The sequence below is a fragment of the Bos indicus genome, chromosome 7 (genome assembly GCF_029378745.1).
Source record: "Bos indicus isolate NIAB-ARS_2022 breed Sahiwal x Tharparkar chromosome 7, NIAB-ARS_B.indTharparkar_mat_pri_1.0, whole genome shotgun sequence".
In the NCBI taxonomy this organism is placed as follows: Eukaryota; Metazoa; Chordata; class Mammalia; order Artiodactyla; family Bovidae; genus Bos; species Bos indicus.
In genome coordinates this window covers 38767374-38790022 of record NC_091766.1, presented here as the reverse complement: position 1 = coordinate 38790022, position 22649 = coordinate 38767374, and the positions used below count along the sequence as shown (strand labels likewise).

Sequence of the window (22649 nt, the reverse complement as noted above, 5' to 3'; positions counted from 1 at the left end):
GCCCTTATGCTACTTCCAAAAGTGGTACTTTGTGTGTCTTAGGACAGTTCTTAAACTCAAGACCAGTTATCTATCTCTCTCCACCTAATCTCTTTGGGCTTCCCTGGTGGCTTATATGGTAAAGAATCTGCCTGTAATACAGGAGACCCGGCTTCAATCCCTAGGTCGGGAAGTTCCCCAAAGAAAATGGCAACCCACTCCAGTACTCACACCTGGAGAATTACACGGACAGTGGAGCGTGGAGGGCTACAGCCAGCCATACTGCAAATGAGGTGGATATGACTGAGTGGCTAACACTTTCACACTGCACAATGTCCAGTCCACACTCTTAACATACAAAGGAAGAAAAGAACAGCACTAACCTATCCTCTTTAAAAGTTGAAATTATCCTGACAGTCAGCCCTGCACACTCTGGGTCTACCTTTCCAGCCTTAACTCTGACTACCCTACCCTACACAGGCCACATCTCTGTTCACTGAGAAACTTAGGCATGGCCAGAACTTGACTCCTGCTAGACCCTCTGTCAGGAAGCCTCTCCCTCTCCTGCCCTTCCAGCAGCTCTGAGATTCCTCACTTCCCCATAACTTCAGATCCAGGTCTCCTCGAAGTCTTCTTTGGTTCCCCAGTTACTCTCTCAGCTCTATTATGGCATTTACAATAATAATCATTTGCGTACATATACAGGCCTTCAGTTTAAAACCACAGTCATCATTTTGTTTATCTCGCCACTCTGAACATAGGTGTTTCACAAAGATAACACCAGCAGTATTCTCACCAGTCAGCTTACTCTGCAAGCCCCATCCTGCCCTGCCTGCCTTGGCCGGTGCGGGTTAATAGGGGCTGGATAGAGTCCGGGTCGGGATCCCAGCTAGCCTGGTCTCTGAGCTCCCCGGCCACGAGAGGGCGCAGTGTCCACTAGCGGGGGCGTGCCGAGTGACGTCACTCCTTGGGCGAGGCTGGGCAGCCGGCAGCCCGCCCTCTTCGGGAACGGCGGTTTCCAAGCTTTTACCCGGCTCGGTTTGAGCTTTTAGCGCGTGCTCGAAATCCTGCAGAGTCACACAATGCTTTGCCGGACGCTTTCGCCCTCAGCCCCGGCAACAGTTGCGTAGCCACCTACAGTGGGCGGAGACACCGCACCGCAAGACAGACGCTCAGGAGAAAATTTGTCCTTCTGCGCGATCCGGCCCTCAGAGGTCGTTGCTAGGTGCCGACGTCCGCTTCCTTACATCTGATTGGGTCTCATCATAGGTGGGGCGGGGTTTTACTGTGGTGCGCATGCGTGCAGCAAGGATGGCGGAATCGGAACCTGAGCGGAAGGTGGGAGAGAGGTTGGGGTCCGCGCGGGTGGAGAGCGAAGGTAAAGGCCGGGGGTCCGGGTCTGACTCGTGTGTGTCTGCAGCGGGCTCGCACCGACGAGGCGACTGCCACAGGAAGCCGCTCTGAGGCAGAGGATGAGGACGACGAGGACTACGTGCCTTACGTGCCGTTGCGACAGCGCCGGCAACTGCTGGTGAGGGCCGTGGGTCGCGAGAAGAATGAGGGCAGAAGATGGGGGTTTAGCGATGCGATGGGGGTGGCCCCGGGTCCGCGGGGTGAGGTGTCAGTACGCGGGAGCGTGGTCCCCAGGCAGACGAGGAACTGGCAATGTCATCTGAGGAGTGGGGCAGCTCTGCGCCTCCGAGCACAGGACCCTCTCCCAAAAGCCAGGATCCTGACGTAGGCCCCCGGGCCCGATGCCCACTTGCGTTGGGCTTGGCTCTGAGGGGCACTGGTGGAACCTCAGCTCCAGAAGCTGCTGCAGCGAAGACGCAAGGGAGCTGCGGAAGAGGAACAGCAGGACAGCGGCAGCGAGCCCCGAGGAGATGAGGACGACATCCCATTGGGTCCTCAGTCCAACGTCAGCCTCTTGGATCAGCACCAGCATCTCAAAGAGAAGGCTGAAGGTGGGCTGGGCAGCAGGCCGGAGGCTCAGTGTGGCGCACTGCTTTGGTGTCTCTCTGACACCTTCTGCTTCTTTTGTCAGCCCGCAAGGAGTCTGCCAAAGAGAAGCAGCTGAAGGAAGAGGAGAAGATCCTGGAGAGTGTGGCCGAAGGTCGAGGTATGGCTGTAGCCAGGGCAGAGAGGAGGTGAACTGAGCCTCCTCCCTCAACCCTAGGCATGTTCCATTTCAAGGGACCTGGCCTCTGGGAAGCAGGAGCCAGCCTTGAGCCATATCTGTTTTCTCAGCTTTGATGTCAGTGAAGGAGATGGCTAAGGGAATCACATACGATGATCCAATCAAAACCAGGTACGTCTTTCCTGTCTGCAGTTGGTTCCTCTTACTTGGGATGATAGGTGGCTGAGACTGGAAGGGACACCCCAAAGCCAGGTGTGCCCAGGTGCTATCTTGACCCTTGTCACCCACCCACAGTTGGACACCACCCCGTTACGTCCTGAGTATGTCTGAAGAGCGGCATGAACGTGTCCGGAAGAAGTACCACATCTTGGTGGAAGGCGATGGCATCCCACCGCCCATTAAGAGCTTCAAGGAAATGAAATTTCCTGCAGGTACCTGGGAGCTGGAAGCACCAGCACATTATATGCGTACAGGCTGTGCTGGGTCTTTTGTTCCTGTGCACGGGCTTTCTCTAGTTGGAGCTAGCAGGGGCTACACTTTGTTGCGGTGCACAGGCTTCTGTTGTGGAGCATAGGCTCTAGGCACTCAGGCTTCAGTAGTTGCAGCACACGGGCTCAGAAGTTGCGGCGTGCGGGCTTCATTGGTTGTGGCACACAGGTTTTAGTTGTTCCACAGCATGTGGAAATCTTCCCACACCAGGGGTCGAACCCGCGTCCCCTGCATCGGCAGGCAGGTTTTTATCCACTGTGCCCCCAGGGAAGTCTGCAGTACCACATTGTGATCATGAAACATGCACCACATTTTGATAGTGAAACGTCTGTGAGGTTGCATCCTAGGCCCCCACCGAAGTCCAGAAGCTTCTGCATCAGGTCTAATCAGTGGAGAAGGAGGAATTTGTCTTTATGCTTCTTTTTCAGTCCCTGAGCTGTTCATATTTTGTAACCTCTGCCATTAGGGAGCTTTGGAGGGCAAGTAATGATGGCTTTAAACAGAACTGGGTGTGAATCCTGCCTCCACTTAGCCTAGAAGCCTTGGACAAGTTTGTGTGTCTGTCTTTTTGTCTGTCTGAGATCGTCGTTTGTAACATGAGGGGCATAGTGCGAGTTTTACAGGCGTTAGGGGCCTGTGTCTCATATCCTGTGAAACACAAAAATGAAGCCAGGCTGTTTTCTGTAGCCATCCTGAGAGGCCTGAAGAAGAAGGGCATCCACCACCCAACACCCATTCAGATCCAGGGAATCCCCACCATGTGAGTGTGAAGCTGACAGTCCTGGGGAGGAGCAGCCACCGGATGAGAAGCAGTCTTTGTTTTTCATGGAGCCTGACCCTCCAGCCTCTCTTCTCTCACCAGTCTCTCTGGCCGCGACATGATAGGCATAGCCTTTACTGGCTCAGGCAAGACACTGGTGTTCACTTTGCCCGTCATCATGTTCTGCCTCGAACAAGAGAAAAGGTTACCTTTCTCTAAGCGTGAAGGGCCCTATGGACTCATTATCTGCCCTTCGGTAAGAGAGGCTGGCCTGGAGGGCAGGGTACACGAGGGAGGGAGCCACTTTCTGGTGCCAGCCACTGCCCCTGTACCTGCAGCGGGAGCTGGCCCGACAGACCCATGGCATCCTGGAGTACTACTGCCGCCTGCTGCAGGAAGATAGCTCACCACTCCTGCGCTGCGCCCTCTGCATCGGGGGCATGTCCGTCAAAGAGCAGATGGAGACCATCCGACAGTGAGTCCAAGTGACCCTGCCCCATGGGCTTCCTCAGAACCCCTTGACAAGCCAAGAGACCCTTTGCTTTAGCTACTCAGCAGAGCCTTGCAGAGGCCGCTCATGGGCTCAGCCCTCAAGGAGCCCCCAGTCTAATGGGGAGGTGGGTTGGGACAGAGGAAGGTGCTAAAGTACTCTGGGACCACAGCAGATAGAACAGGGGCATCTGGGAGGTCAAGGAGTCAGGGCATTCCAGGCAGAAGGCAGAGAAGTGGAGGGCCTGGGGTGTCCAGGACGATCAGGGTTGTCCAGTGTGATCTATCAAGGAGGCTGAGGCTCTAGGATGTGGCTGGGCCTGTGCCCTTTCCACACAGTGCAGTTCCTGACAGACATCACATCACTACATGTCCAGGGTTACAGACAGGCCAAACCCAGTCCCTGTTTCATAGGCATTGCTAGTTAGAGAGGATGCAAACGTGGAAAAGATGGGTTCAGTGTACCAGGAAGCTGATCCCATTGAGGCCTACAAAGGGACCTGTGGAAGCACAAGCTGAAACTATCTGAAGATTCAGGTCAGCCCTCTTAGGGGCAGAGGAGTGATCAGGGGACGGGTGTGTGAGGCAGAGGTGACCACATGGCTGGGGTCTAGCAGAGAAGGCTACAGTGCTCGCCAGGAGAGCATTGTTCTGTTCGGAGAGCAAGGTGGTGGCAGTGACAAGGAGGGACAGGCGAGGAGAAACAGGAAGGAGACTGGAAGGCAGAACAGGGCGGGCTGCCGGCCCCTAGGTAAGGTCGAGCAGGTGGCTCAGCCCTCAGTGTCTGCCCTTGGTCCCCAGTGGTGTGCATATGATGGTGGCCACCCCTGGGCGCCTCATGGATCTGCTGCAGAAGAAGATGGTCAGCCTGGACATCTGTCGTTACCTGGCCCTGGACGAGGCTGACCGCATGATCGACATGGGCTTCGAGGGCGACATCCGCACCATCTTTTCCTACTTCAAGGTGCCCTTCCCCACCTGGCCGGGACGTTCCCGCCTCGTCCCCCCCTCCACACACACCACATTCAACTCTGAAGGGCCCTGAAGCCCACCCACTGTCCCAGCCACTCAGCCTCCCCAGCCCCCGCATGTCCGCTTCTTCCTCAGGGCCAGCGACAGACCCTCCTCTTCAGCGCCACCATGCCTAAGAAGATTCAGAACTTTGCCAAGAGTGCCCTGGTAAAGCCTGTCACGATCAACGTGGGGCGTGCCGGGGCCGCCAGCCTCGATGTCATCCAGGTACCTGCTAGGCAGTCTCACCTGGGAGGCTGGGGTCTTCCAAGGCTCCCGGGAACTGATCAGAGCAGGGTGGGCAGCGGGGGTTTCATTCACAGCCTTGGCCCTTAGCAGGAAGCCTTCTTATAGTGCCCCGCGCTTGGCAAGAGGCTTCTGGTCACCTCCCAGCCAGGCCTGGGGACCCATTCTCTGTGGCAGGGCCAGGGCTGGTGAGCCTGTTCTCAGGACCACCTGACCTGATCCCGGTGGTGGCAGGAAGTGGAATACGTGAAGGAGGAAGCTAAGATGGTGTACTTGCTTGAGTGCCTGCAGAAGACACCGCCGCCCGTGAGTGCTGCCAGCCAGGCTGGCCGGGGGGCAACATGCAGGGGGAGTATCACAGGGGGCACCCAGGAGTCAGTCCCTGTGACCAGAGTTGGCTTTTTCTGGACAGGTGCTCATCTTTGCAGAGAAGAAAGCAGATGTGGACGCCATCCATGAGTACTTGCTGCTCAAGGGAGTGGAGGCTGTTGCCATCCATGGGGGCAAAGGTCAGGGTGGCATGTCCTAGGCACGGACCCCATCCCCGTAGCAGCCCCTCATCTTATCCCTTCCCTTACCTGGACAGCCTGCCACTCCTCCCCAGACCATTGCTGTCACTCTAACAGTTCCTGCCTGACCCTTTCCAGACCAGGAGGAACGGACCAAGGCTATCGAGGCATTCCGGGAGGGCAAGAAGGATGTCCTTGTGGCCACGGATGTAGCCTCCAAGGGCTTGGACTTCCCTGCCATCCAGCACGTCATCAATTATGACATGCCTGAGGAGATCGAGAACTACGGTGGGGTATTTAGGAGGCCGGGGTTGAGGGCTCAGCCCCAGGCCCTGGAGAGGGGGCCACATGCCCTATTTCCTGTCTCTGCAGTGCACCGTATTGGCCGAACTGGGCGCTCAGGAAACACGGGCATCGCCACTACCTTCATCAACAAGGCCTGTGGTGAGTCTGCCACCAAGGCCGTCTCCTGGGCCCTCCACCTGTGACCACTCAGGTTCTGGCTGCAGGGCCCAGGGTTGGACCTAAAGTCTCCCCACTATCCCCACAGATGAGTCAGTGCTGATGGATCTCAAAGCCCTGCTGCTGGAGGCCAAGCAGAAGGTTCCACCGGTCCTGCAAGTCCTGCACTGTGGGGACGAGTCCATGCTGGAGATCGGAGGTGATGTGGGATGGAAGGACCCTAGTCTGGTGGGGGCAGTCGAGCACACCACGGAACAAGTGCATGCTGCCCCTTGGTGGACTGGGGGTCTGATGGGGGTGCCCAAGGTCTGGGGTATGGAGGCTGGCCCCGTAATCATGCTGACCCTCCCTACCCCGGTACCCAATTCCCACAGGAGAGCGTGGCTGTGCCTTCTGTGGGGGCTTGGGCCATCGGATCACCGACTGCCCCAAGCTCGAAGCCATGCAGACAAAGCAGGTTAGCAACATCGGCCGCAAGGACTACCTGGCCCACAGCTCCATGGACTTCTGAGCTGGCTGCCACCCCTCCTTCTCCACGAGGGGCCTCTGTCCCTGGAGCTCCAGCCACTACCACCGCCCCCCACCACACACACACCCCCACCCCATGGACAAGAAGACCGCAAGCTCGGCTCAGCTGGCCTGGGTTGGGCCAGGCTGGACCTGGCTGCCTGCTCCCCATGCCCCCCAGAATTACTATTTTTGCTCCCCTTTAGCCTAGCTGCCATTAAAGCACAAGCCTTTCTGGTCTCAGCCTCTGTGTTTCACCTTGTCTGCCCCGTGCTCCCTGGGCAGGCCTCACCCTCTGACCGCCAGCGCCCCTCTGAGGTGGGACCTTGGTATCTCCCACAACCACTGCCAAAACCTGCTGGCACTGAGCTGTGGAAGGAGCTGATTGCCTGGGGCCTCCTGTGGAGGCTTAGGGTAAATTTCCTCTATTGTGACTCAGAAAAGGACCACCCTGATAGACCAAAGGGAAATGGTTGATTGGGGTTTCTGGTCTTTCTGGTTGGCTGTTATAACCTCCAGCCCTGCCCCAGCCTCCCTCTTCCTGTCAGTGTGTAAAGTTCCCCGGGCTTTCTAAGGCCCTTTGGAGAGGTCCTGTCTCAGGCCCCCTGCCCACGCAGGCTCCCAGTAGGGAGGCCTCTGCTGTTTGCCAAGTGGGCAGCAAATGCCGTAGGACTGCCACCCAGGCCACATGCACCCACTGACCCAGCTATGTGCTGGGCTCAGGACCCAGGTGAGCCAGACAGATGCCCTCTGGGAAGTTCACAAGTGAGTGGGACAGACAGATCAGCCATGAATAAATGCAGGCTGCGGTCACGGGACTGCTAGCAAAGGGGCCAGGATTTCAGCATCTTGCTAGGGGTAGATAGAAAAAGAGCCCTGGTGGCAGGCAGCTCCTCTGCGCCAGACACTCCATGCGCAGGCCACGCGCTTATCCCAGGGGGACAGCAGTTGCTCGAGCCCTGTTTGCCACTTGGTGTGTGGCCTTGGGCAAGTTACTTAATGTTTCTGAGTCTTGATTTCCTCATCGGTGAAATGGCAATGAGAATGCAAAGGACATGGTGTCTGGGGCTGCTTGGGCCATAATGGGCACAAAGCCAGGTGAATGAGGCCCTAGATTTCCTGCCTGAGAAGCTATACAACCCACATGTGACCCCCAAACAGTATTTGGGCTATTCCTTCCTAGAAGTGGCACAGGATAAATGACACAAGGCTGTCTCCAGAATTCAGATTCATATGCAGAGCTCAGATACCTGGCCTCCAGCAAGGCAAGGCTTAGAAAGTGCCCCAGCAAGAAGCAAAGCTTAAAAAAAAAAAAGCATGTGAGATCTCCAGGGAACTCGGCAGGGGCATGCCACCCTCTCACGTGGCTGGGGCCATGCCATGAGGGCAGGGGCCTTTGTGCTCTCAAGATAGCGTGGGGTGGTCAAAGGAGGCCTCCTGGAGGAAGAAGGCCAGAGGGAGAAGGCCCAGTGCCCTGAGGAGCACGGTGAGAGGCGCCCTGAAGGGACCAGGCGTGGGGAGGTGGAGGAGAGAATACTCCTCGAGTGCTGGGCCCAGGAGTCCAAGCTAGACCTGAGGGCACTGGGAGCCAGGCAGCATTTAGGAAGGGGAGGGATGGGTTGTTTGGGGATGGCAGAAAGGGCCGAATGGGCCCAGGTAGGGCCATGGTTCAGTGGGAAGATGCCAAGGCTGGCAATAGACAGGAGCTGTGAAATGGAAAGGACCAAGTGACTGTTAGAACTGTTTTCCAGCATAAAGACAGGCCGACCAACTAGGACTCTTGAATGGGAAAGCAAGGAGTTTGCCCATCTGTCTAGAGTAAGGTCCTGGGGTGGGGACCAGGCTGTGGGCATGCCAGGCCCCAAGGTACACAACTGCCCCAGGATGGGGGAGGGGTCGGAGCGCATGACTCAGGAGCCAGTCTGCGGTCAGAGGCTCACACCCAGCTGACCGGGACAGGCAGGGATCATCTGCCCTCAGGTAGTCTGAGGCCCCTGCCTGGCCCTAGTGGGGTACCTGGAACCCTCCCCACCCCATTCTAGCTCCTTTACGGTAGGCAGGGCTCCCCTCCCCCAGGCCTGCAGCTGCCTCTCTGGACAGAGGGAGGGGGAAGTGGCCAGAAGGGGAAGTGTGAGGAGTTCCCCTCCTGCCCGTCATCAGTCTCCGCAGGTCCTCGGAGTGTCGGCCCTGGGGCCCGACCGCGGCCATGGAGCCTCTGGAGACCCCCGTCAAGGACGGCATCCTCTACCAGCAGCACGTCAAGTTTGGCAAGGTGGGGACCCTAGCTGCCCGGCGGCCGCCTAGGACAGGTGGTGGGCCTCTGCCCCAGACTCGGACAGGCCGCTAGGATTGGGAAAAAGAGGGTAGGCGTCAGGGTGGGGAATCCAACCTGGGTGTGGAGAAGTTCAGCCTCAGCGAGACCTGCCTCATTTACAGGTGGGAAGCCAAGAGCGGGGAGCCGGTAATGCCACCCTTGAGGCAGAGCAGAGGTGAGGGGCTGGCTAATCCAACAGCCTTCCATCCCATCTACTAGTGGCACTGTGGCCCCTGAGAGGGCTGGAGGCTGAGCTGGAGGAGCCCCTAAAAGGGGAGCTCCATCCTGCTGAAGAGGGCTCGGCTCTTCCCAGCCCTGTCCTGAGGTTGCGGGCCCTGCACACTCATAGCTCAGCCGCAGCTGCTGCCCAGGCAGATAAACCGTCTGTTTCCTTTGCTCGGAATTATTTGCATGTTTCCTTCCTTGCCATCATGAGACCCAGGCCTCCCTCCCACCCAACCCCTTGCCCCATGGCCTAAGTGACCTTTTCTTTGCAGGCGGTGGGGGCACCGACAAAGCAGGGCTGGCAGGTGGTCTGCTGTAGCCACTAGATATCACCCAGTAGAAGCCCCAGCCTCGTGCGTTCTCACAACCTTTTGTTTTTTAAGTATTTTTTTTTTTATTATTTACTTGGCCATGCTGGGTCTCAGGGGTGGCGTGCAGGATGTTTTACTTGCCGCATGTGGGATCCAGTTCCCCGACCAGGGATCAAACCCAGGCCCCTGCATTGGGAGCATGGAGTCCTAGCCACTGGACCACCAGGGAAGTCCCCCCTCATGACCTTTGAGAGACGAAGATACTAGTGCTTATGGGGATCACAGTTGGGAAAGTGTGGGGGTAGATGTGAACCCAGGGCTGACTGACTCCAAGTACAGACTGTCCCCCTTGCCAGGCCAGCTCTGGCAAGGCATCCTGGGCTTCCCTGGTGGCTCAGACGGTAAAAAAGCTGCTCAGACAGTAAGGAATCTGCCTACAGTGCAGGAGACCGGGTTCAATCCCTAGGCCAGGAAGATCCCCTGGAGAAGGAAATGGTAACCCACTCCAGTATTCTTGCCTGGAAAATCCCATGGCCAGAAGAGCCTGTCTGGCTACAGTCCATGGGGTCACAAAGAGTCGGACACGACTGGACAACACTTCACTTTCACATGGCCTGAAGAGCGGGGAGGCGGAGGCCACCCTGGGTGGCCAGGAGCACTGGCTGAATGGCTTGTGTGGGGTTGAGATGCAGGTTGGGAACTGCCACTTGAGGGTCATCTCCCCCATTTTTATCTCCTGCAGAAATGCTGGCGGAAGGTATGGGGTCTACTCTATGCAGGAGGCCCCTCGGGCGTGGCCCGACTAGAGAGCTGGGAGGTCCGGGATGGTGGCCTGGGGCCAGCAGGTGACAGGTCTGCGGGGCCTGGCCGGCGAGGAGAACGGCGGATCATTCGCCTGGCTGACTGTGTGTCTGTGCTACCGGCTGATGGTGAGAGCTGCCCCCGGGACACTGGTGCCTTCCTGCTCACCACCACGGAGCGAAGCCACCTGCTGGCCGCAGAGCACCGCCAGGCATGGATGGGCCCCATCTGTCAGCTGGCCTTCCCGGTGAGCACAGGGCAGGTGGGGAAGGCATCCAGGGGCGGTCTGGGGAGACCATTTCACCCACACCTTGTTCATCTCCATGCTCATTCACATCCCATCACTCAGCAAGCACCTAGAAGCCTGGGATACAGGCCAGAAGCCCGCAGAGCAAATCTCAGATAGCCATGAATGCTATGGAGAATATGAGAGGCTGAGTGGGACCATGAGTGAGTGGGGGGATGTTAGACAGGAGGGTCCAGGAAGGCTTCTCAGGAGAGGACAAATAACCCACCAGGCAAAGATCTGAGGAAAGAGTGTCCTCAATACCAGTCTGAGAAGGCTCCTGAAAAGAGGGAGCAGCATGGGCAAGGGCCCTGAGGCAGGGAAAAGCTTGATGTTCAAGGAGCAGAAAGGCCATTGTGGCCACAGGGTAAGGAGGGAGAGGGGACCCAGGAGGAGGCGACGGTGGAGAACTTGGTGGGAGCCACCTGAACCTGCCTTGGGCCACTTGTGGAGTCTGGGCTTTTATTCTGCTCAAGAGGAGAAGCCTCTGGGGAGTTGGACCCAGAAACTGAGTGTTTTAAAGCTTTGCAGGGTCTCTGATGGGCCAAAAGGAAATGAGTGGCAGTTCCTCAAAAATTAAACAAAGTTAACATATGACCTAGCAATTCTCCTCCTAGGCGTAGACCCAAGAGAACTGAAACAGGTGTTCAAACAAAACTTGCATGAGAATCTTTAGTGCAGCGTTGTTCACAGTAGCCCAAAGATGCAAACAACCCACATGTCCATCAACGGATGAATGGATAAACTGAATGTAGTCTGTCCATACAACAGAACATTACTTAAGAAAGAATGAAGCACTGATATATGATACAACATGGGTGGACATTGGAAACATGCGAAGTCAGAACAACTAGACACTAAAGGCCACACACTGTGTGATTCCATTTACATGAAGTACCCAGAATAGACAAATCCATAGTTACAGAAAGCAGCTTACTGGTTGCCAGGGCTGAGGAGAGGAGGGAATAGAAAGTAAAGACTTAATGGGTACAGGATTTCCATTTGGAGTGATGAAAAAGTTCTGAATTACATCTCCATCCACTTTATTTTTTTTTTCCCATCCACTTTAAAATGGTTAAAATGGTCAGTTTTATGTTGTGTATTTTACAATTCTTTTGATTAAAAAAAAAAAAAACAGGTAAATAAACAGGAGCAAGAGACCAGTGGGAAGCCATTGCATTTGACCCTGGCTATGGAGAAGGCAATGGCAACCCACTCCAGTACTCTTGCCTGGAAAATCCCATGGGCAGAGGAGCCTGGTGGGCTGCAGTCCATGGGGTCGTGAAGAGTTGGACACGACGGAGCGACTTCACTTTCACTTTTCACTTTCCTGCATTGGAGAAGGAAATGGCAACCCACTCCAGTGTTCTTACCTGGAGAATCCCAGGGATCGGGGAGCCTGGTGGGCTGCTGTCTATGGGGTTGCACAGAGTCTGACACGACTGAGGTGACTTAGCAACATGGTATCCTGGGGCTTCCCTGGTGGCTCCGATGGTAGAGAATCCACCTGCAATGCAGAAGACCTGGGTTCAATCCCTGGGTTGGGAATATCCACAAAGGAGGGCACAGAAACCCTGCTCTAGTATTCTTGCCTGGAGAATCCCATGAACAGAGGAGCCTGGCGGGCTATGGTCCATAGAGTCACAAAGAGCCAGACACTGAAGTGACTTAGCATGGCATGGCACGTGGTTTCATGGGCCAAGGTGGTCATGATGGAGATGCTCAGGGTCAGAGCCTGAAGAATGTTGGGGAAGATGGAGAAAGAGGTCAAAGATGGGAGGAAGAGTGGCCATTCACTCGTGGATCCCACCCTTGAAGCTCCCACCCCTTTACTGCTCCAAGGTATCACAGGGACACAGACAGACTGGCCCAGGCTCTGGCCAACCTCAGGGGCGATGGAGGACATCTTCACGTGTGCCCTTGCTTTACAGCTCTCAGCACCCTAAAAGGGGCAGCCGGTGGGGAAATAGGCTCAGAGTGGTGCCCAGGGCCTTGCACTGTGTCACGGGTGGAACTGGGACTGGCACTCAGGTCGCTGGGTGCCCTTGCTTGTCACAGACCCCAGGGAAAGGATATGGGAATGGGGAGGAGAGACACTAACCTCTGGCCTTATCCCATTCCCTAGGGCACAGGGGAGAGTTCCTCAGGATCTGGGGAGGCAGAGGCTCGGCAGAGGAGCCTGGTCCCCATGGAGGAGAACTCCATCTACTCTTCCTGGCAGGAAGGTAAGTTGCAGAGATTACAGAGGCAGCCTTAGCCCCAGCACACCCGGGGCGGGAAGCCTTCTGGGACCCCACCCAGGGAGTCTGTGCTTGTGGCCCTCACGGCCGGTGCTTGCAGTGGGCGAGTTCCCGGTGGTGGTGCAGAGGACGGAGGCAGCCACCCGCTGCCAGCTGAAGGGGCCCTACCTCCTGCGGCTGGGCCAGGACGCTATCCAGCTGAGCGAACCGGCCAACCCGCAGGCGCTCTACACCTGGCCCTACTGCTTCCTGCGAAAGTTCGGCTCCGACAAGGTGAGGTGCTGGTCCCGCAGGGAAGGGTGGCGGGTGGCGCGCGATTCCTGAAACCGCTGACTCCTCGTACCGCCCCCTGCCCAGGGCGTGTTCTCCTTTGAAGCCGGCCGCCGCTGCGACTCGGGCGAGGGCCTCTTCGCCTTCAGCAGCGCCCGCGCCCGCGACCTGTGCGGGGCCTTGGCCGCCGCCATCGCCCGCCAGCGGGAGCGGCTCCCGGGGCCCCGGCCCTGCCCTCTGCCGCGGGCCACCTCGCTGCCCTCGCTGGAGCCTCCAGGCGAGCTGCGGGAGGGGCCCCCGCGGCCCGAGGCGCCCGGCTCGCGGAAGATGCGCGCGGCCGAGCCCGGGCCACAGAGTCTGCCGCCGCTGCTGGGCCCCGCGGTCTCCGAGGAGCCGCCGGCAGTGCTCTACGCGTCCGTGTGCAAGCGGGCCAGCGTGCCCCCGAGCGCCGCCGCCGAACACCTGTACGAGAACTTGTGCGCGCCCGACGCCGGCTGCCGGAAGCTGGTGGAAGAGGGCCCGGGCGGCGGCAACCCCCCGGACAGCCCCATCTACCACAACAGCCAGGACCTGGGCTGGCCCGGCGCGGCCCACGACAGCAGCCTGGAGGCCCAGTACCGGCGGTTGCTGGAGCTGGAGCTGGCGGATAACGGCGACGAGGCCTCGGGGTCTGGCCGCCCGGGTGCGCACTCAGGCTTCAAGGCCAAGCTGGTGACATTTCTGAGCCGAGAGCGGAAGAAGGGCCCGGCCCCCTGCGACCGGCCCTGAACCACTTGGCGTGGCCGCCCGAGGAGAGGAGGGCACTCTCCCTGGGACAAGAGGGCAGGGGGGACAACCGACATCTGGGGACGCAATCCTCACACTCACTCTAGCCTGGAGTGACAAGGTAGGAGGCCTGGGGAGGCCCCCCACCCGACCCCCGTGTATAGTGTACAGATTTGCTGGCAATAAAGCCTTTTTAGTTCTCCTCTCTGTCCAGCCTCCTGGCCCACAGTGCTATCTCCTCCCTAAGGGCTTCCCTGGTGGCTCAGATGGTAAAGAATCCACCTGCAATGCCGGATTCCTGGGTTCCATCCCTGGGTCGGGAAGATCCCCTGGAGGAGGGCATGGCTACCCACTCCAGTATCCTTGCGTGGAGAATCCCATGGACAGAGGAGCCTGGCGGCTACAGTTCATGGGGTCGAAAAGAGTCATACATGACTGAGCGACTAAGGACAGCAAGGGTCCCGGCAGTGGTATGCCCAGGTCCACACAGATCCTCAAACACGGGTTGCAGCAAACACCAGTGCCCTGTGCTGGGTTCCAGGGACATATGTGACCCAGCGCCGACCTCTGCCACCCTTAGGTTCAAGTCCACTGGAGCAGGCAAGTGGAATGCAGATAATTATGGCTCCATGTGGTCCTGTGCGGTGGAAGTGACTCAGACAGTAGTAGGGCAGAGGGAGAAATAAGGCTTGCTGATGGGTGATGTACCCTCTGAATTGAGCGTAAAGGGGAGGCAGGGCTTCACCAGACTGGCAGTGAGCCCTGGAGCTTTCCAGGCTGAAGGTAGGCATGGTGGTTGCAGAGAGCAAGGGAAGAGCATGAACCAGAGGGTTCCTAGGGGTTTGAGGTTGAGTTGGCCACGCATGAGAGGTCTGATCATCCTACAAGGAGCTGGGTCTCATCCTCAGTGGAGGAACACAGTCAGACCAGGGAAAGCTGTGTGGAGGCTGATTTTGAGGGACCAGAAAGCCTGAGCTGGGGAGGAGTGGGGGAGGGGCAGGGGGCAGGGACTTCAAAGATGTGCACACCCAAAACAGTCTCCGCTGAAACTCAAAAATGCACAGACACTCCTGGGGAGTCCCTGGCCTCAGTCTCTTCCTTAGCCGTGAAGCATAAAGATCAAATTATACACCAGACATGCATTCATTCGAGTCTTACCAATGCCTACCTTGTGCCAGGCTCTGAGGACCCATGGCCGTGTTCATGACAGCCACAGTCCTGTTTTCAAGGAGTCCACATTCCAGAAGGAGATAAGGAGTCTCTCGAAGACTTCATTGGCTGCCTTACTGTCCTCTCCTTACTGCTGCTCCTGTCACCATCCCTGGGTCTCCATGCATACAAGCATCAATGCCCCCAAAGATCCAGCCTCCTGGTCCCTTGACCTCAGCACCACCTCAGCTGCTCACACCTTTGACACATCCCAAACTTCATCTTTATGATGGTGACACTCCATTGTCACTTCACAGTGACACTGTCTTATTTCAAGTGTCTGCCACTGGCTACCTCCTCTCCTTCCAGCCCACTTCCTCTAGTGTTGCCTATGTGGCTGCTCTCCATTCTCACTGACCTGCACTGACCCTTTTCTCATTATCTGCACTGCTGCTGCTACTGCTAAGTCGCTTCAGTCGTGTCCGACTCTGCATGACCCCATAGACGGCAGCCCACCAGGCTACCCCGTCCCTGGGACTCTCCAGGCGAGAACACTGGAGTGGGTTGCCATTTCCTTCTCCAATGCATGAAAGTGAAAAGTGAAAGAGAAGTCGCTCAGTCGTATCCGACTCTTAGAGACCCCATGGACTGCAGCCTACCAGGCTCCTCCATCCATAGGATTTTCCAGGCAAGAGTACTGGAGTGGGGTGCCATTGCTTTCTCCCATTATCTGCACTACTCCAGTCCATAATCCCATCCTTGCCCTACTTGGATTCTGCCTTCTGCTCCCCTCTCCTTCCATCCTATTTTTGGGGCAAAGTCCCCAGCCTCAGGTGAACCCAATTCTCTGTGCCACCATATGAGAAATTACCATAACCAGGCTGACTGCGTTCTCTTTAACGATGTGATCTCAAACCTCAAATAGATAGGCTGTCCATGCTGCCCAGAGATCCTGCATGCCACAGTGGCTGCTTTTCTCCTCCCCAAGGCTCTCATAGCTTCTTCTCTCCATCCCTGACCATTCTCACATTTCTACTTGGGAAATGGTAGCCAACAGAAGTAAGCATCCTTGACCTCCCACTGCTTCATCTACAAGAGCAGCTATATCTGCACCAGTCTCCCTCCTGCCCTACAACAGAAGAGTGTCTGCTCCCGTCTCCTCTCATTTCCCCATGGCTTGGCAAACAGAGCTCTACCCTCTCTCCTTGACCTGTTAATTCCATCATCATCATCATCATTTCCAGCCACACATAAATATGCTCTATAGTTTCTTTAAAACAAACCTCCCCTCGACCTCTCGTTCTCCTTCAGCCACTCCCCCATTTCTCTCTTCCTCTTCACAGAGAAATTCCTCAAAAGAGTTGTTGATTACTCTCATTTCCACTTTCTCACCTCCCATTCTCCTTTCAACCAAATCCAATCTCCTGGTGGTCTCCACAACTCCATTCCATCACTCTTATTAGGGTCACCAACCTCCTTTTTCCCCCAAACAAAAGCAACCTGGACTCTCTTTGTGATCTAGACTCTCCTTACTTCTCAGCAGCACTCCACACCCCTTCTTGGAATGTGGTCTTCACTTGGTTTTCCTCCTCCTCACAAGTCTCTTCTTCCCAGACTCTTCTGTCACCTTCCCTGCCCGAGTTCTGTGCGGGACTTTGGCATCAGACACAGTGTATTCAACCCTAGCTGCATACGTAATCACCTGTTGTTGTTCAGTTGCTCAGTCATGTCTGATTTTTTGCGACCCCATGGACTGCAGCACACCAGGCTTCCCTGTCTTTCACCGCCTCCCAAAGTTTGCTCAAACTCATGTCCATTGAGTCGGTGATGCCATCCAGCCATCTCATCCTCTATCGACCCCTTCTCCTGCCCTCAATCTTTCCCAGCATCAGGGTCTCCTGCAGTCAAGTTGGCTCTTCACGTCAGGTGGCCAAAGGATTGGAATTTCAGCATCAGCATCAGCCCTTTCAGTGCAAATTCAGGGTTGATTTCCTTTAGGATTGACTTGTTTGATCTCCTTACTGTCCAAAGGACTCTCAAGAGTCTTCTACAACACCACGGTTTAAAGGCATCAATTCTTTGGCGCTCAGCCTTCTGTATGGTCCAGCTTCCACACCTGTACATAACTACTGGGAAAACCATAGCTTTGACTATACAGATCTCTGTTGGCAAAGTCATGTCTCTGCTTTTAATTATGCTGTTTAGGTTGGTCATAGCTTTTCTTCCAAGGAACAAGCGTCTTTTAATTTCATGACTGCAGTCACCATCTGCAGTGATTTTGGAGCCCAAGAAAATAAACTCTATCACTGTTTCCATTGTTTCCCCATCTATTTGCCATGAAGTGATGGGACCGGATGCCATGATCTTCACTTTTTGAACGTTGAGTTTTAAGCCAACTTTTTCACTCTCTTTCACTTTCATCAAGAGGCTCTTTAGTTCCTGCTTTCTGCCATAGGGGTGATGTCATCTTCACATCTGAGGTTATTTGTCAGTTTTCTCCCAGCAATCTTGATTCCAGCTTGTGTTTCATCCAGCCTGGCATTTTGCATGATGTACTCTGCATATAAGTTGAATAAGCAGGGTGACAATATACAGCATTGAGGTACTCCTTTCCTAATTTGGAACTAGTCCATTGTTCCATGTCTGGTTCTACTGTTGCTTCTTGACCTGCATACAGGTTTCTCAGGAGGCAGGTAAGGTGGTCTGGTATTCCCATCTCTTTAGGAATTTTCCACAGTTTGTTGTGATCTACACAGTCAAAGGGTTTAGCATAGTCAATGAAACAGAAGTAGATCTTTTTCTGGAATTCTCTAGCTTTTTCTATGATCCAACAGATGTTGGCGATTTGATCTCTGACTCCTCTGCCTTTTCTAAATCCAGCTTGTACATCTGGAAGTTCTCGGTTCAATTACTGTTGAAGCTTGGAATAGAGCCTTTTTAAAATGCCGATGCCTAGGCCCACACCCATGGTTTCAAATTTCATCTGTCAAGGCAGGCCTTGGGCACCACTTTTTCAGCTCCCCAGATAATTGTAGTATGCACCCAAGGCTGAGAACCACAGTCCTATGTGAGTCAAGGTGGTCTCCAGATCTCACAGGCCATCTAAATATTGATGACCTGTAAATCTTGCCCCTGAGATCCAGATTTAAGATTCCAACTGCACATGAGAGTTCTAGGTGTCTAAAGCCATCTCCAAATGTAGTGTGTGAAGGGAGGCTGTGGGGAGGTGCATTCTGTGTTATCCCATGGTGTTTGTGGCCACACAGGACAAAACCCAGAAAAATGTTGGAAACACCGAGAGGCACATTTCAGCCCTACTTACAGATGATCCTCCTGACAGGCAAAAGCTTCCCATAATTGATCAGGCTGCTTGCAACAGAGCAAGCTGAGGCTAGGAGGAGTCAGGGTACCTTCAGCAATGACCTCTTGGCCCCACAGTGGCAGGTCAGCTCCTGCCACCTCACAGAATGCCAGGACACACTTGAGGTTACCCAGAGAGTCAAGATCTTGGCCAGAACTGGGATCCAGGACGCTGGGTCCTTGGTCTGGCATGCTTCTTTTAAAAACTGTCAAAAAAATAAAAATAAAAAAATAAAAACTGTCTTCTAATACTTTTATAATTTTACTTGTAAAAGTAGATTTTACTTGATTTTTCCAAATCTTTATTTTTACTTCTTTATTTGATGGCACTGGTTTTTAGTTGTAGCATGTGGGATCTAGTTCCCTGACCAGGGATCAAACCAGGCCCCCTGCATTGGGAGCGAGGAGTTTTAGCTACTGGACCACTAGTGAAGTCCCGTAAAAGTAGATTTTAATCTATATGTGATATATTTTTATATATGGCATGAGGTGGACCCTTGTTTTTTTTAGACAATAACCAATTGTTCCAACACAATTTATAGAATGGTTTTTCTTTCTATTTTAAGCAATTGAATGTTCTTTTTAAATTTATTTTCAGTGTATATTCATTTTTAAATTGAGTAGTTGATTTGATTTATAATGTTTCAAATATACAGCAAAGTGATTCAGTTATATATATATATGCTAAGTCGCTTCAGTCGTGTCCGACTCTGTGCGACCCCGCAGATGGCAGTCCATTAGGCTCCTCTGTCCCTGGGACTCTCCATGCAAGAACACTGGAGTAGGTTGCCATTTCCTTCTCCAATGCATGAAAGTAAAAAGTGAAAGTGAAGTCGCTACTTCGTGCCCGACTCTTAGCGACCCCATGGCCTGCAGCCCACCAGGCTTCTCCGTCCATGGGATTTTCCAGGCAAGAGTACTGGAGTGGGGTGCCATTGCCTTCTCCAATATATATATACATGTATGTATATATATGTATGCATACATATATATGTTCTTTTTCAAATTCTTTTCCATTATGGGTTATTACAAGATATTGAATATAAATTTCTGTGTTATACAGTATGTTCTTGTTGTTTTGGCATGCTTTTTTTTATTACAAATCTAAACCTTTTTGTTTCAATGGCAATTTTTATGAGGTTCCAATCAGAAAGTAGAAGAGAAAGTCTTTGGAAACGCCTAGGGACCTGGCCCTGGAGCTACAGGTATCCTGACCACCAGGGGGCACTGTGGCCTAGCCCACGGCCAGTTCCCCCCTACCCAGCGGCTGCCTGTGCAGGGAGCTCTGGTGGCTCCATCTAGGTCTGAGCCCTGCAGGAGCCCAAGGAATGGCATCCCTGGCTCTCCCTGTTGGAGGGCTGCCTGGAGCCCCAGGCTGCCACTTCTTCCTTTCTTCATTTACTGTTTCACTTTCTCAATCCTTCCTTCATCTGTTTATTCATAGCCGCTGTGTGCAGTCACTGGGGAGACGGTGAACAAGACAGACAAGACCCTGTTCTCAGAGGACTGACTTTCTAATGCAGACAAAGGGCAATGAAGAAACAAACACTTAATGTAATGTCAAATGGTGGTAAGTGCTTTAGGGAAAAAGTAAGGCAGGATAAGGAACTAGTGCATCATGCAGGTGAGGTGTCAGGGGCTGCTGTTTTAGATAGGATGATCAAGAAAGGAGGCAACATCTGAGCAGAGACCTGAGCACAGTGAGAGAGCCTGTTGTTTTAATATCTGGGAGAAAGTGTTTCAGCAGAAGGAGTCGCAAACACAAAGGCTCTGAGGCAGGAATACCTTTGCTGTGATGGAGGAACACTCAGGAGGCCAAGTGACTGGAGTGGATGGAGTGAATGAGGAGGTGAGGGACCCAGTTTATTGTGTCTTGGTGGATGCAGTTTATTAGTGTCATGTACATCTGAAACACTTTACTTTCCAGTGTGATACCAGCCCACTGGAATGCTAAAAGCTGAGGGTGATTTGATGTGATCTCTGCTTTAGGGAATGGCAACCCACTCCAGTACTCTTGCCTGGAAAATCCCATGGGAGGAGCTTGGTAGGCTGCAGTCCATGGGGTTGCTAAGAGTCGGACGACTGATCGGCTTCACTTTCACTTTTCACTTTTCACTTTCATGCATTGGAGAAGAAAATGGCAACCCACTCCAGTGTTCTTGCCTGGAGAATCCCAGAAATGGGGGAGCCTGGTGGGTTGCCGTCTATGGGGTCGCACAGCGTCAGACACAACTGTAACGACTTAGCAGGAGCAGCAGCAGCAGCTGCTTTAGAGGGACTTTGGCTGCTGCAGTGAAAGAACTCTGGACTGGGTAAGAGTAGTAGCAGAGAGCTCTATTAGGAGACTGTTAAAATGTCCAGACATGAGAGAAGTGGCAGGGACATACATGGAAGCCAAATGTGGAAGAAATTCTGAAGGTGGAATTTGCAGAATCTGAAGTATGAGACAGAAAATAAAGGAAGGAAAATGTCATAATTTTTACTGGACCAGGCAGATGAATAATGCTGCTCTTTTAATTTTCTTTTTTTTTTTTTACTTTACCAAAGTGAGGAAGGAGTTAGGGAGGTGGAGAAATTGCAAGTTTAAATTGACTGATGCTGAAGCTCCAATACTTTGGCCACCTGATGAGAAGAGCTGACTCATTACAAAAAACCCTGATACTGGGAAAGATTGAAGGCAGGAGGAGAAGGGGACGACAGAGGATGAGATGGCTGGATGGCATCACCGACTCAATGGACATGAGTTTGAGCAAACTTTGGGAGATGGTGAAGGACAGAGAAGCCTGGTGTGCTGTAGTCCATAGGGTCACAAAGAGTTGGACACGATTGAGCAACTGAACGACAACAATGATGATTTGAAATAGACATCCTAGGTTTGACGGACTGTTGGATACTGGAGTCTGGATTTGTTGGGGAAGGCCAGATCCGGACATATAAGTTGGGAGTCCTTGGCATATAGGTGTTATTGATAGTCACAGAACAGAATGGGGTCCCAGAGAGTGAATGTAGAGAGGAAAGAGCTGATGACCATGTTGGAAAGCAAATGAGGAGCTGCAAAAGGAGGTGGAGGAGAATTCAGTAGGGCAGGAGGCAGGATGGTGCAGAAGAAGCAGTCAGTGGGACAGGATGAAGCCACGGGGAAGAGGGAGTGTACCCTGACCAGAGCTGTTTCTAGGTAGGGAAAGAGGAAAGCTGAGAAATCACCACTGATTGAACAACCTGGAAATAATTAGAGACCTTTTGAAGAGGGAATTAATTCAGAGGACTGGTGGGGACAAGAGCTTGACTGAATGGGTTCAGGAGAGAATGGGAGGAAAAACGGGGAGGAAGGGTAATAAATAACTCCAAGGAATTTTACCCTCAAGGAAAGTAGAATAAAAGAATAAAAGATTGCTGAAAAGTGATATGAGATCAAGAGAAAATTTCTTTAAAGATGAGAACTCATACATCAGTTTATGTAGTGAAGGAAATGATGCAGAAGAGGATGAAATATGATAATAGTGGAGAGGGGAGAATAGCATTGGCCATGCCCTGAGGCGTGGACATTTGTTCACTCACTCGCAAACCTGGGTCCTTGCTCAATTTCCCCCGCTGCCTGAGCTAGCCGCCTGGGCTGAGCACTGGGTCAAAGTGGGGACTCTGACACCCTTATTGGAGGCGCTGCCGATTCTGGAGCGGGTAGCAGGACATAGCCCATCAGGATAGTCGGCACTTAGGTGGGGACGCTGGGCTGCTGGCCGCTGACTGCGAGGGGTCGGCGGTAGGAATAGGTCAGGATTGAGTAACGATTGGGGCCAGAGCCAAGGGTCCCTACACCTGTGTCGGCTGTCATTTTCTGCCTTCGGTGGAATGTTCTGCAAACTTAACTTCATGCTCCCCCTTGTCCTCCTCAACTAAGCCCACCTCGAGGTTCCCCACCCCCCGCCACCAACTCTCCACCAAATCCGTCCGATTTAGAAATTCTGGAGCCGCCGATGGATGTGCCTTACGGCAAACTGTGCCTATCTTCACGACGGCCCTGTGAAGCGAGTAGTATTATCCCATTTTTCCGAGTTGGAAACTAAGGTTCACAGACGATTCAGATCCAGATCTGTCTGGTTCCCAAGTAGACCTTCTTTTCCCTCCGCCAGCTGGAGGCGCAAAGGGCCAGGAAAGCGGAGTGTTAGGCTCGCAGACTAGGTGTCCAGCAGCCGAGACCCCGCCCAGACTCCGTCCAGGCCCCGCCCCACCGACGGGACCAAGGAGGGCTGTGTCTTAGAGCCCAAAGCTAGATGGGACCTGATGATTGGGTGGGGCGGAAGGATTGGGTAGGGCTTCCCATTGCCCGGCGACCGCGACT

The 22649-nt window shown here is 53.9% G+C and overlaps 2 protein-coding genes across 5 annotated transcripts; both read left to right on the top strand.

The window, feature by feature from the left end:
- Nucleotides 1-1189: 1189 nt before the first annotated feature.
- DDX41 (DEAD-box helicase 41) lies at nucleotides 1190-6832 on the top strand. The gene is made up of 17 exons (XM_019964728.2): nucleotides 1190-1317; nucleotides 1400-1510; nucleotides 1784-1943; nucleotides 2024-2098; nucleotides 2227-2287; nucleotides 2411-2547; nucleotides 3293-3365; nucleotides 3468-3621; nucleotides 3704-3840; nucleotides 4656-4818; nucleotides 4962-5093; nucleotides 5346-5417; nucleotides 5524-5620; nucleotides 5759-5908; nucleotides 5993-6064; nucleotides 6171-6281; nucleotides 6457-6832. The coding sequence occupies exons 1-17, from the start codon at nucleotides 1276-1278 to the stop codon at nucleotides 6591-6593; spliced, it is 1884 nt and encodes a 627-aa protein (XP_019820287.2). The 5' UTR covers nucleotides 1190-1275; the 3' UTR covers nucleotides 6594-6832.
- Nucleotides 6833-6984: 152 nt separating this feature from the next.
- Nucleotides 6985-21779, top strand: DOK3 (docking protein 3). 4 transcript variants are annotated; one of them, XR_011567620.1, is made up of 8 exons: nucleotides 7490-8075; nucleotides 8750-8861; nucleotides 10182-10487; nucleotides 12652-12751; nucleotides 12867-13039; nucleotides 13124-13922; nucleotides 19755-19880; nucleotides 20858-21779. XR_011567620.1 is itself a non-coding variant. In XM_070793346.1 (6 exons), the coding sequence occupies exons 2-6, from the start codon at nucleotides 8796-8798 to the stop codon at nucleotides 13802-13804; spliced, it is 1326 nt and encodes a 441-aa protein (XP_070649447.1). In that variant the 5' UTR covers nucleotides 6985-7003; nucleotides 8750-8795; the 3' UTR covers nucleotides 13805-14008. The 4 variants fall into 4 exon arrangements, 3 of the variants coding, with proteins under 3 accessions (XP_070649447.1, XP_070649446.1, XP_019820286.2); XM_070793346.1 differs by lacking the exons at nucleotides 7490-8075; nucleotides 19755-19880; nucleotides 20858-21779 and adding an exon at nucleotides 6985-7003 and having other exon boundaries at nucleotides 13124-14008; XM_070793345.1 differs by lacking the exons at nucleotides 19755-19880; nucleotides 20858-21779 and having other exon boundaries at nucleotides 13124-14008.
- The last annotated feature ends 870 nt before the right edge of the window (nucleotides 21780-22649 follow it).